The 13,189-nt window shown below is 38.7% G+C and overlaps 1 protein-coding gene across 12 annotated transcripts in view; it reads left to right on the top strand.

Moving 5' to 3' along the window:
• Positions 1–13,189, top strand: part of mapta (microtubule-associated protein tau a) — a 36,143-nt gene that overhangs the window by 20,649 nt on the left and 2,305 nt on the right. For 3 of the 12 annotated variants that reach the window (XM_056245990.1, XM_056245992.1, XM_056245998.1), the window contains 9 exons: positions 991–1,025; positions 2,110–2,185; positions 4,133–4,392; positions 5,909–6,001; positions 8,478–8,501; positions 8,753–8,821; positions 9,059–9,151; positions 11,376–11,457; positions 11,608–11,714. In XM_056245990.1, the coding sequence (XP_056101965.1) occupies positions 991–1,025; positions 2,110–2,185; positions 4,133–4,392; positions 5,909–6,001; positions 8,478–8,501; positions 8,753–8,821; positions 9,059–9,151; positions 11,376–11,457; positions 11,608–11,714 (839 nt within the window). Of the gene's footprint in view, positions 1–990; positions 1,026–2,109; positions 2,186–4,132; positions 4,393–5,908; positions 6,002–8,477; positions 8,502–8,728; positions 8,822–9,058; positions 9,152–11,375; positions 11,458–11,607; positions 11,715–12,240; positions 12,386–13,189 lie in introns of all 12 variants that reach the window. The other 9 variants (XM_056245991.1, XM_056245993.1, XM_056245994.1 and 6 more) reach the window with 9 other exon arrangements.

Here is a 13,189-nt window from a genome sequence, read left to right on the forward strand (position 1 = left end):
TGAACTTTGCTCACCCCGCCTCTCTGTTCTGTGCGTACACCGTTTGTAACACAATAACACAATAACCATAACGCGTTGTTCAGTATAAACGTGGGATTATGAATTATATTTAGAAAATAATACATAGAAAACATGCCGTAATGTTTCCTAAGTGTAAACCTTAGACACATTCATTGTGAAGCGTGCAGCTAGCGATTTGCAAAGATTAATATAAATATTAATATAAACTAAAGTTTAATAAAACGTTACACTCACTTCAGTTGTTCTAGAGGTTCAGCAGGAACACGAATATCTGGTACCGATCCTTTTTTCATGAGCAGCTTCTTAGCAAAACCAGCTTTATACTGACCCTCGTTTATAAAGCAGTCTGCTGAGAAATGATTCGCGCAATCATGAGAGCATTGACGTTGCTCGTGGGGAATATTCCCTTCGAAAAAAAAACTCAGCCACTGTGTCTTCAGCGGTTCGGATTTAGGAACATCAAAATGACTGCTGTGTTCGTTATTACACCCAAGAACAGAACACCACAATCGCTTAGACGCCATTCTGCTCATAGACAGTGCTCCAGCGTATCAACAATGACCGCGCCGGTCCGCGCAGACTATGATTGACAGCTCACTCACGAGCGAGGGCGGGTCTGTGTTGAAACGTTGCTGTCAATCAACAATCGTGGGAGGGGCTTCCGAGCGTGTGACGTCACACGGTCGAACGGCTCGATTTGAGACAGGGGAAAACATATAAGGAGATTAAAACAAAAACACTGGATGGATTTTTATCATTTTATGATGGTTGTGTACAGGCACTGCCAACACACATTTCAGTACAATCAACTTGTAAAAGTGCAGGTACCATTATATGACCCCTTTAATAATGGTTAGAATTGCTTAGACACTGAGGCAGGTCACTAGGTTTAACAACACATGTAGAAAGTTTATTCAAATTGATATGTTGATTGTATTCACATTGGTGCATTTTTTTGGTTCTTTACAGCTCAGTCCAAGACCAATGGTGATGCTGAGAAGAGGGTGAGTGCTAATAGCTATTTTGCATTGTTCTTTTGTTCTCCTCCACTTTCATTTTCTTGCCTTTTATTTTGCTTATTTGTACACCATGGAGTTTTCATCCACTACTGTTTTGCTCTCTATATAAAGACCAAAGTCAGACCCTCCTCCCATAAAACACCTTCCTCCCTCCCAAAAAAGTCCTTGGCCTCCTCTAGTAGATCTCCCTCAGTACCTGCCACCAGTGCTGGGCTCAAAGAATCCAGGCCAAGAGTGAGTACAGCTGCCGATGTCCTGCCGCTTCTGTGGAGAATGGTCTAAGCTTGCGCCTCTGTTTTACTGGCAGTCTGCCCACTGTCTGGTGTAATTAACAGTATCTGCATCTCTCCTCTTGCTAACTGACAAGCATCTCATTCGCACAAATATTCTGTCGTTGGTGTTCATTTTCATTAGCACTGACATCTGGAAAGGCAACTGAAAATTGTCAGCATTGTTTTAGACTTAAACTTAAACAGCTGCAGCAAAGTTGTTGTGCTTCCTGTGGATGGGTTCATAATAATTGAAAGTGCTTTCAAACTCGTATGTTTGAGCAGGCAAACATGTCATAAGGCCTATTTATGAGTGCCTCTTCAACTTTGAGTGGGTTTGGCTCTCTGGACTCTGAGTAGTTCCTTTTATTTGTCTACTAACATTGTCTACTAAGAATGGGCATACATGCATCACTGGATAATTTTAGTTATTTTTGTCATTTTCTGAACCATCATTTAATGTCATTTCCAACACATCTTTATGTGGTTACATTTGAAACATTTTTGGAATAAAAATAGCAAACTGGATATAGCATTTGTATCCACAATTAAAAAAAATATTGGATTTGCGAACAAAATAATATTACCAAAGTGTAATTAAAAATGAGTCATAAAAAAAAATGAAGAAAACAATGAATCTGTTATTTTTAATTATATAAAAGCTGGACATAAAAGGGTCATAGCAGAGACACAAATAGACATTTGCAGTTGTTTTGTTATCCATAATATCATGGAATATAATTATTAATGTGTTTCTCTTTCTTACTTTCTTTCTTTTTTTCTTTTCTGTATATCTCTAGGCTCCTAGTAGCAGTAGACCTCATGCTGCTGGTACAAAGATTCCTGCCATGACTGCAGTTGCCAAAAATGGAAAAGGTAAGTAAGATTACTTATACAAAGGAGTTTTTAGATATAAATGTTTCATATACAGCAGTGGCCAAACGTGATGTCCAGAGGGGATATTTGCACAATATTCGCTTTTAATGACACTTTTAAAATATGAGAAATATGTGATATTGGAAAGAAGAATACCCTAAACTTGATTAAGGTTTCAAAATGACAAAATTATTTGGCAAGAAAGGCAAACTTCAGCATAAATATGGGTTTTATTGTATTATGCAAAAAAAGGCATAGAAAAACAAAAGCTCAGGAAATAAAGCATACGTTGACTACAATGTAATCAGTTATAAATATTTTGTTGGTTGTCCCTTGTTTTTGATTACAGCATAGACTCACTATTACTTTGCACATGTGTCATGTGTACCTTATCACAAAGAAGACCTGCGTGACTTATCACAATTCAGGTTATAATTTCACAAAGGGTTTCAGTGGCTTTAAAGTCAGGGGACTGAGGAGGCCACTTGAAGACTTCAAAATGCTCATTGCGTGCAACTTTGTCTCATACGCTATGTGTTTGGGATGTTTATCATATTGGAAAATACACATTTGATCTCAAAACAGATCCTCCATACTTGGCTACATTATGTTCAGCAAGTATCGGTCCATTTTCAAAGTGCCAGCAACTTTGTAGATCCTTTCAACACCTGCTGCAGAGATGCGTCCCCAATGCCATTATGTTTCCCCCACCATGCTTAAAGTCCCCGTGAACCGGAAGTTGCAAACGACTTTTCTCCAGTGTTGTGACGTATTTCAGAGAGAAACGGGATACTAAATGAGGCAAAATAGTGGGCGTGGCTTTTTTTTCCAACTAGCACCTAATTGGATCTAGAAAAGTAGGTGTTGTCATTCAGCCTGTCTACTGTCAGTTGGAGGGGCGAGGTTACGGATGTTAAGCAGACACCCAAACGGTCAAACCTACGTCATCAGGGAAGGTCCTCCTATGCGGGGAGGGGAAATTTTCAGATTTTGATTAAAGATTACGAAGCCAAAAGAATTTTTTGTGTGGATTGACTTGCATGGATGAATTGTTCACCACAAAACGATCAATTTAGGCAAACAAAGTAAGTATGGTCAATTTTGAATTCATGGGGACTTTAATGACATCACGCATGCATTTGGTATTAAACACACTCCAGTCATCTCCTACGAACATAAAGCACCTGACACCATCCAATGCTAGGTTGTCAAGGTTTGACTTGTCGGACTGCAGAACATGCTCCAATCTTCCTTTTGTTCTTTGGCAAATGCGAGGTGTTTTCTGCAGAATTGTTTTTTTGCAAACTGATAAATATTTTCTTTACTGCTGCACAACCTCTCAATCCAGCCTCTTATAGCTAGGTTGCTAGTCTCATCCAGATTTTTATCCTCCTGCAAAAATGCTCACTAGTCTTCCTTGACCAGCCACAGCATGTTACATTCTGCATGGCAATGGCCTCAATCTGCTTTGAAATAATTGTGTGGACATTGTGACAATTCACATCCTAAACATCAGCAATATCCAAAAGCGACTGACCAAGCGATTGATTATTCAACAATATTCTCCTTGGTTGCAGAGGAAAGCTTCTTCCATTTGGCCTTTTACACTAAAACCGACAAAACAACATCTAATAATATAGCTAATACTTGCCGCACGGGGATTTATTGAATTGTAGGCTGGGAGTAATGAGACTACTTTGCCAAAAATGACTTCCGTACAACTCGGTATGTTTCATTGCGTCATGACAAAAGATACAATTGAAATGTGGAATGCATACATTAGTTTTACACTACTACAGGCTCAACTTCACAACATGCGTACTAAATATTCAATAAATATTTAGTTGAATAAAGTGCGAAGAAGCCATTTTCTCTCGGTCGGATATCACTTTTGGCCACTACTGTATATTGTTCTTCATTATGAAATAATTGTCATCATTATCATAGACTCTCCAAAGACCCCGGAGACCAGTGGGCACAACAGCCCTGGCACTTCCAAATCCCCTGCCAGTAAAGCTGCGGGTGGCAAACCTCCAAGCACAGGAAATGAAATCAAGAAGGTCGCAGTGATTCGCTCGACCCCTAAATCCCCGAAGAACCGTTCTCCTACATCGCTGTCCGCCGCTGCCCCCCTCCCTGATCTGAAGAACGTGCGGCCAAAAGTCGGTTCCACCGACAACCTGAAGCACCAGCCTGGAGGCGGCCGGGTAATTCATCTTGATTTGATTCACTTCAATGTTCGGTTTGCAGTTGGGTTTGAGATCAGATTTAAATCAGATGTTTCGGTTTTTATATATATATATATATATTTGCACTGTGGAAAAATTTCCGCCAACTTCAACTTAAAAAGTTAAGGCAGCAACTGGTCATTTCACCTGAAGTTTTTAATAATCAAAATCAAATTGGCTGTACAAGTCATTTCTACTTGCATTATATTAAACTGTTGAATTATGCATAATTTTTAAAAATGAAGTTGAAATTGTTTATTATGATGAGTAATGAGTTAAAGTAATGGAAAAACATATTGCCATGACTTATTGATCATATAGTTTTTCTACAGTGTGGTCAAAGAATAAGGGCCCTATTTTAACGATCTGAAACGCAAGTGTCAAAGCGCAAAGCGCAAGTAACTTTGTGGGCGGATCCCGGCGCTGTTGCTATTTTCCCGGCGGGATAAATGCCTCTTGCGCCAGGCGCAAATCTAAAAGGGGTTGTCTGAAGTAGCTTCATTATTCATAGGTGTGGTTTGGGCGTAACGGGAAACAAACCAATAAGAGCGTCATATCACATTCCCTTTAAGAGCATGATGAACGAGGTGCGCTTGTTCCATGGCGCAAAACTATTATAACGGCGCATTTACCAGGCGCGCTTCAGAATCGGTTCACAGCCAAGGAGATCGATGTTCTCGTCAGGGCCGTAAAAGAAAGAGAAGTGACATTGGGGACGGGACAAACCCACCCAAATTAGCTTCGGTTAAACATGCATATAATAATCGGGGTAAATGTGTAAGCTTTATGCCTATTTTTCAAATTGTCATGGACACAACAATGATTTCCCTCGTGTTTTAATATTTTTCCTTATAATAATATATCATTTGCAAAAAGTAAAATGCATCTGTGTAGATGAGAGAATCATCTACAGTGTATGCGCATTGTTCACACTCTGTATTATGGCCAAGCATGCGCGCTTAAAATAGCATCTGAATGTACGCCCAATGCGCCACTGACTTTAGACTAGTTTTTTTCTGGTCAGTGGCGCAATTGTTTTCTGGAACTGCAAAATACCACCAGGGAATGTTTGCGCCGGAACACGCCTCCTTTTTGCGCCGACCCGCCCAGGGAGCGCAAGTTCATTTCCTAGTTTACCGGCGTGCGTCTGTGGAGGGAAAAGCCGCTTTGCGCGGGTGCAAAATAGGAATGATACATGCGTCAGTGTACAAAGTCATTTGCGCCGGGTGCAAGATAGGGCCCTAAGTGTGTATGGGAAAGACAATTAACATCGCCATATTCAATAACGTGCTAAAACTATTCCAAGAGTTGTCATGATTAAAATTGTTTTATCAGTAGTTGCAAAATCGCTGATATATTACACGATGTTATGTCTTTTCATATTGTTTCGATCTCATCAGCTAATGAAAATTCACCTGTTTATTACTCAAACATCTCTCTCTTCCCTACAACAATAGTTTTGAAGTCAACTCTTCCAATGTTCTGTCTTTCACAGGTACAAATTCTGGATCAGAAGGTGGATTTCAGTAATGTGCAGGCAAAGTGTGGCTCCAAAGCCAACCTCAAGCATATGCCAGGAGGTGGCAATGTGAGTAACTACGGAAAGATTCGAACACACAGGTTTTATTCCTTCATTTATGATCACCAAACAGTATTTGTCAGTGGCTATCCCATCATTATCAGTAAATTATGGAAGCTTGTTCCCACCACTGAATAAAAAATAAAAAATAGCGATTTTTTTTATCTCACAATTCTGACATTTAGCAAATTGAGAGTTTATACAAATCTGCCAGCAAAAAAAATCTGAATGCATGGCACGTGGCATATAAACTCGCAATTCAGATTTGTTTAGATATTATGTCTCGCAAATTCTGAGAAAAAAGTCAGTCAAAGTTTAAAAAAAGTCCGTCACAATTATCTTCATTTTTTATTCCGTGGCAGAAACAAGCATTTTGAAATTGTTTTTTAATTTTGATATTTTTCATATTCATTTTGCTTAAAGTTTTAGTAATGTTGTTGTGTTTTCTAAGATTTTTTTAAGTGTCTATAGTGTTTTATACATTTTTATTTCAGTTTTAGTTATTTTAGTACATCAATTTAAACATTGCATTACAGCTAGTTGCCAAAACAACATTTTATCATATTTCATTTCAGTTAATGTTTATTTTATTTTAAGTTCCGAAAATGTTTTAATGGTTATAGTTTTAGTCAGGGGCGTAATTTGTGGGGGGGATGGGGGGGATATAACCCCCCCAATATTTAAATCTATGCATTACAACTAGGGATGGCCCGATACCATTTTTTTTCAAACCGATACGAGTACGAGTATTTACATTTGTGTACTTGCCGATACCGAGTACCGATACCGATATTTCTACCGCAAAAGTAATAGGCTCCCAGAAAAGAAGACGACTATTTTAGAACACAGGTTAGAAGACTGTTTTTATTTTCTTCTCTGCTTGTTTTAACAAGTCTAAAAATAAATAAAAATTAGTAAAATAATAAATGTATTAACACACAAACCACTGTTAATTTAACATAAAAGCAAGCAGGCTACTGCGTGCATGGTCTGGCATGACTGAATGCGCGCAAAGTGGGCTCCCTTAATAAATCCTAAAAGCTGACAGTTCATCGCGATCTCACACATCTCTGTTATTATCAATGAAGCTGACTGCACAATCAATCTTTCACAATATCCACACTTTGTTTGTTATAATTAGAGGATTTGCCAGCATACAGAATTCAGCACTGAACAAAAAAGTCCGTTTTGAGCGGTGAGGGGAGTCTATCTTAAATGCTTCTGATTGGCCATTGCGTTCCAGAAATCAACACATATGTCTGTGATTGGCTACATCGCTCAACGCTGTAACCATGTTATGAATAGAAACTCTGTCCTGTAAATCGTTTCTATTTTGTTGTAGTTGTTCTTGTTGCTTTTCTGCAAGAGATGAATAAAAATCTTTTAGTTTTTATGTTTTATTCATAGATATTTCTAGTTTGCGGGAGTCCCGCGAATCGTTTTATTCCCCCGTAACCCGCACACACAGAGTGAGTGCATTACCGCCTGCGCGCGCGCTCGGCCATCAGATCTATGATGCGTCTTCAGATGTTTAATTAGATTGCTGGTGTTAAACGATGTACTTTCTTTCCCTCCTCTCGACACCTTAGCTGAACATAACTCACACCTTGCTGTTGTCATCATCCCTTATCTTGAAATGAGCCCAAACCGCCGACATTATACTTTCCTATGCGTCAGTTCACCTCGACAAAGCACTCGCGGCGGCCAGTTTCGTTTTGCAAAATGTACGTGGTATCGGTGCGTGGTATCGGCGAATTTTTATGAGTACGAGTACGAGTATATTAGGACAGTATCGGCCCGATCCCCGATGCCAGTATCGGTATCGGGCCATCCCTAATTACAACCCCCCTATTATTTATACCATGATCACAATATCAGGAGGCATACCCAAACTTCAACCCCCCCCAATGTTCAAACCAAATCTACGCCCTTGGTTTTAGTTTTCAGTTAATTATAATAACCATGGTAAGAATTGACTAATATATTATCTTTAAGTCTTGTAATGGTTACATTTTCCAAGAATGGTAACTATCCAGTTGTCCGAACAAACTAAAATGCATGCCGCTCCAAATAATATGTCTTTATGCTTCATGAGAATCGGGGAATATTTAGCATTTGATGTTCTCGTTCATGAAAACTTCCAAACGTTTGCTTTTAAACAGGTACAAATTCTTGATCAGAAGTTGGACTTTTGTAATGTCCCTTCTAAGTGTGGCTCCAAAGACAATATCAAACACACACCTGGAGGTGGCAATGTGAGTTACTATGAGATAAACCATTATCCAGACCTGGTTCACTCCTAAATTTACCATCCGCCATTTATTCCTTACCAAAAAACTATAACAACCTGCTCCTTTTCCAACTGATGGAAAGAAGTCAAGACTAATCAAACTCCCAACCATCCCTTACTGACTCAAGATGTTCCTGAAATGTTCCTCATGAAGTTAGAAACCCTGTATGACTTCAGATCTCTGCACTCTTTCAGGTAAAAATTCTTGATCAGAAGGTGGACTTCAGTAATGTCACTGAAAAAGAGGGTTTACTACTGTTGAGTTGATTGTTAAAAACTACAAGACAGTCAAAAGAAAGAGGGAGACAAAGCCATTATAGTGAAGTCATGTTTTATCTTTACCATTCATTCACAAACTCATGGCTCTTCCTCTCTTGCAGTTCTTTCTAACTCTAAGATAATTAGCAACATAACTCCTGCTATTCCCCAAATGTATAATTTTCCAGGTAGAAATACAGGATCAGAAGTTAGACTTCAGTAATGTCCAGTCAAAGTGTGGTTCCAAAGACAATATCAAACATGTACCTGGAGGTGGCAATGTGAGTAACTATGGGTTGAACTCAACACCCTTTAGTCTGGGTTCTTCCTGAAGTTATTTTCATTTGTGGAAACCTTGGGATTAACAATTTGGACACCCCGTCACAAACTCATGCTCTAAAAAGCCTTTCCTAATGACGAACTGTTAGTTTCCTCTGGTTGCTTTCTGGGTTCCTCTCTGGTCCTGAGCTAAAAAGACGGGTAACTCCTTGTCTTCCCCAAACTGTTCACTCTTTCAGGTGCAAATTCTCGATCAGAAGTTGGACTTAAGTTGCGTGCAGCCTAGGTGTGGTTCCAAAGATAATATCAAACATGTACCCGGAGGTGGAAAAGTGAGTAAACAGGGGACCGTTTTTTGTTTTCTTAACCAAAAATCATACTAAAGAGACTAATACTAGGGATGCACTGATATTGCAATTCTGGCCGATACTAATAACCTGATTATAATATCCGATAACCGATAAATGTTAAAACGGTATGTTAAAAAAAGTGAATCTCAAGTGAAGTCTCAACATCATAATGCACAATATAAAAGATGGATATTTATTTTGAGAGAGTGCAACTTGTAGTGAGCATTAATTAAAGCCCATTTTAAATTCTGTCATTAATTACTCACCCTCATGCCGTTCCAAACCCGTAAGACTTTCGTTCATCTTCGGAACTCAAATAAAGATCTTTTTGATGAAATCTAAGACATTTCTGTCCCTCCGCTGACAGCTACACAACTGCCACTTTCAAGCCCCAGAAAGCAGACGTTGTGGTGTGAACATGTGTTCATATTTTGTAAATAAAGTGGTAAATTATGTTTGTTTTTTTGCTCGCGTCACTTCAAAAAATTGAGGTTAACCACTGGAGTCACATGGATTACTTTAATGATGTCTCTGAGGCTTGAAAGTGGTGGTTGTGTAGACTTGTCAATGGAGGAACAGAAAGCTCTCAGATTTCACTAAAAATATATTCATTTGTGTTCCGAAGATGAACATGTTCATGTTCACACAACAACTTGAAAGTCTTACGGGTTTGGATCGACATGAGGGTGAGTAATTAATGACAGAATTTTCATTTTTGGGTAAAATAAACGAAACTACTTTTGGGATAATCTAAATGTAAAAATATGGGAAATGAGCATTCATAATTAAATAGTCATAGTACCGATCTCTTGTGTTTCCCTATTTTAAATGAATGCATGGTAAACTGCTTGGTTTCTTAGCTATGACTGTATGACCACTCACCCTCTAAAACTCATAAACAGGAATGTTTGCATGCACTAATTTTTGTAAATCAGAATGAATCCAATCTGATTTCAGAGTCTGTAATCTTTATTTTATACAAACCCTAAATGTTGCAATCCGATTCATATATTTGATTACAAGTGCATTACATTTATTCCAAACAAAGCGTTCAGAACCAGAGAAAGCCACCGCAATGTCAATGGAGTTGCCTTGATGACATATCCAAAAAAGCTGACATTTATGTTAGAAGAGCTTTTTTTTTTTCACATATTTAGTAAATATTCAGTCTCATTCCACTGAACAGTTTGTAGGACATGAGACGTAAGTAAACGTACTTATGATCGCGAGACAAAAACGCACATTCGTGTGACGTAAAACATATTTAAATGTGCGCAAGGTATTTTTTTAATCCGATTGAGAAAATAGTCGGATTTAATAGTTTACATGCTTTCTTTTTCTTCATTTAAGCGTAACTCAGAAGAACATACATGCCGTTTTGTGGCATTGACATTCCGAGCAATTACATTTCCTGCAAGACATGTTAAAAACAGAAACCTCCCTTACTTCAATAAAGTTAAGCATGTAATAAACAATTCTCCATATAATTAGAAGACTTTGATTTTTGACTTTTAGGAAAACCTCTTTCCTTACAAAAACAGATGACCACCACTGAAATCCTAACCCTTAATGCCAACCGGCTTGTCATTACGGGCAGTCATTACACTTATTAAAGTACCAGCGAGGGATCCCTAGAGATCCTTATGTACTCGAGAGGAGTGCTGTTGAAGGCACAGAGGGGTCTTGTTGTAGCGCTCTGGTCAGCAGAGCTTGTCTTTGTGGTGAGCAGTTGGCTCGAGCTAAAAGTTGACCTCACTCTGAAGACACTGAGGCCTTTTTATACAGAAAAAAAAACCCCAACAGCTGTGGCTATGAGGTCATTGCTTCTATTTTTGGAGCAGGAATTGGTACACAATTGTACCGTTCTCATGTTGTGTCTTCAATCCATAGTCTAAAATGAAGAGCATTGAAGAACATATCTTTTTAGAACCGGTGACCAACTAGATAACTAATGTTGTGGTTCATCATACTTTGAGGTTAGATTACATCGCTATAAATACAAATTGGTTTTTAAAATTCTCAGAGATGACTAAACCACCAAGAGGGTGTTGCATTGAAGGGACTGAAAAGTTTACTGACACTTGTCTGCCATTTTCTCTTTCTTATGTAAATGGAAGTGTGTTTGGATAGTTTTTAACGAATTTAGAATTGTATATAATTGCCTGGAAAAACATTAAAACCCTTGTTTTTGTTTTGTTTTGAAAAGGTCCAAATCCTCCACAAAAAGATTGACCTGAGCAATGTGCAGTCAAAGTGCGGATCGAAAGACAACCTACGTCACAAACCAGGTAACCGTAGACATCCACTTTGGATTTTAAATGCCACCGACAATCGAAGCTCAAGCTTTGGACTCAGTTTTCTCAGCATTTTGAATGCATGTACATACAGTAATTGGCCATTGAATATAAGTCATGAGGAATTTCACCTGCCTTTTCAAGGTGGAGGAAACATTGAGATCAGGTCTGAGAAGCTTGATTTCAAGGCTCAGTCAAAGATTGGATCTCTGGACAACATTAAACACGTGGCTGGAGGAGGCAGCAGGAGGGTAAGACGACATGTCCTCCACTGATGGGAAACGATACTCAAACTGTTCATTCTCCACCTGTGCTGTAGAACCTACACACCCTAAAGTTAAATATATAAATCCTTATCATTTTACAACCATGTCTGTGTAAACCTGTCTCAGGTGCTCTCTGGGTTTGAATCATTTAGTTCTTTAGATGGCTAGGCTTAACAAAATCCCCTGAACTAATTTAACTCCTTTAAATTCTCGTCTCATTGCCCTTTGTTTTGATTCCGTGAGCTTCAGGATTTAAAGAGGAGAGAATGTTTTGCTTTTACTCGTCTCTGCATATTAAACTGTCTGTGTTAAAATAAAACTGATCAAATTGTATACATATAAAAATGTATTTGAAGAGAAAACATGACATACTTCATCTTTAATTTATTTACATTTGTGTTACCATCGTTTTCCTTTTTGTTGAACCCATATCATTTTGTGTTTCTTTCTGTTTTGGTTGACCATGGTGTTCATTTCACCTGTCATTGGCCACCCTGGGGTCCGTCTCTAGAGAGAGAAGGGGAGAGGGGCAGATACGCCCCAAGATGAGGGCTTCCTCACCCCAGACCCCTCTGATACCCCCACCCTCTCATCTGCCAGTATGTCCCCAGAGCCCATCCTCCTCAGCAACCCCCAGATAAAGATTGAGGACTCCAGTAAGTATTCAAAGAGAGGCACGTGCCCGAAATAGACAGAGATATCCACATTAAATTAACCATCACTGTACTCTCATATATTTTTATAATATAATATTTGGAGAGTGCTCAAATATGGGGACACATTACTATTAATAGGGATAGGTCACCCTAAAATTAAGTTTACTCACCCTGGCGTTGTTCTAATGCCGTTTTTTCTTTTTCAGACCACAAAAAGAGAATTTATTTTAAATGTCCTGCTCGCACTCCTCTAATGGCAGTGAATGGTGAACAGCATCAAGATTTTTTTTTAAATCTGCAAAAGTAGGCTATCCAATGTGACACATGTCATATATTCAAAGTGTTCTGGGAGTATACTAGCCTGGTTAAAACCAGACCATTCTCAGTTGTAACTGAGTTATGGTCTGGCAAAGCGTCATAGACAAATCATTTCCAGAGGGGCGTCACCAACGGACGTCGCGGATAGACCTAAACCCAATCAGAGCGATGAAGGAGATGACGTATGCAGAGCGGCGGAGAAACTCCGAGTGTTGTTCTTTGCTCGGTTTTTAACAAAAAGGAAACGTTCAAATCGCTTAAAACAGACGCGATAGCTGATTCGAACTAGTGATGTTCGACGGCGGCATGGAAACTTTTAAATTCACAAAAAGTTCTTTATGATGGTTCTTCAGATTAATAAAATTCACACTTTTAGGAACTTTTCACTGAAAGGTTCTTTATGGAACAAAAAATGGTTCTTCTATGTTATCACTGCAAAAAAAAAAAAAAACCTTTTGGAAGCTTTATTTTAAGAGTGTTGGCTGT

This window comes from Rhinichthys klamathensis, unplaced genomic scaffold (genome assembly GCF_029890125.1).
Source record: "Rhinichthys klamathensis goyatoka isolate OS25496 unplaced genomic scaffold, OSU_Roscu_1.1 h1tg000035l_1, whole genome shotgun sequence".
In the NCBI taxonomy this organism is placed as follows: Eukaryota; Metazoa; Chordata; class Actinopteri; order Cypriniformes; family Leuciscidae; genus Rhinichthys; species Rhinichthys klamathensis.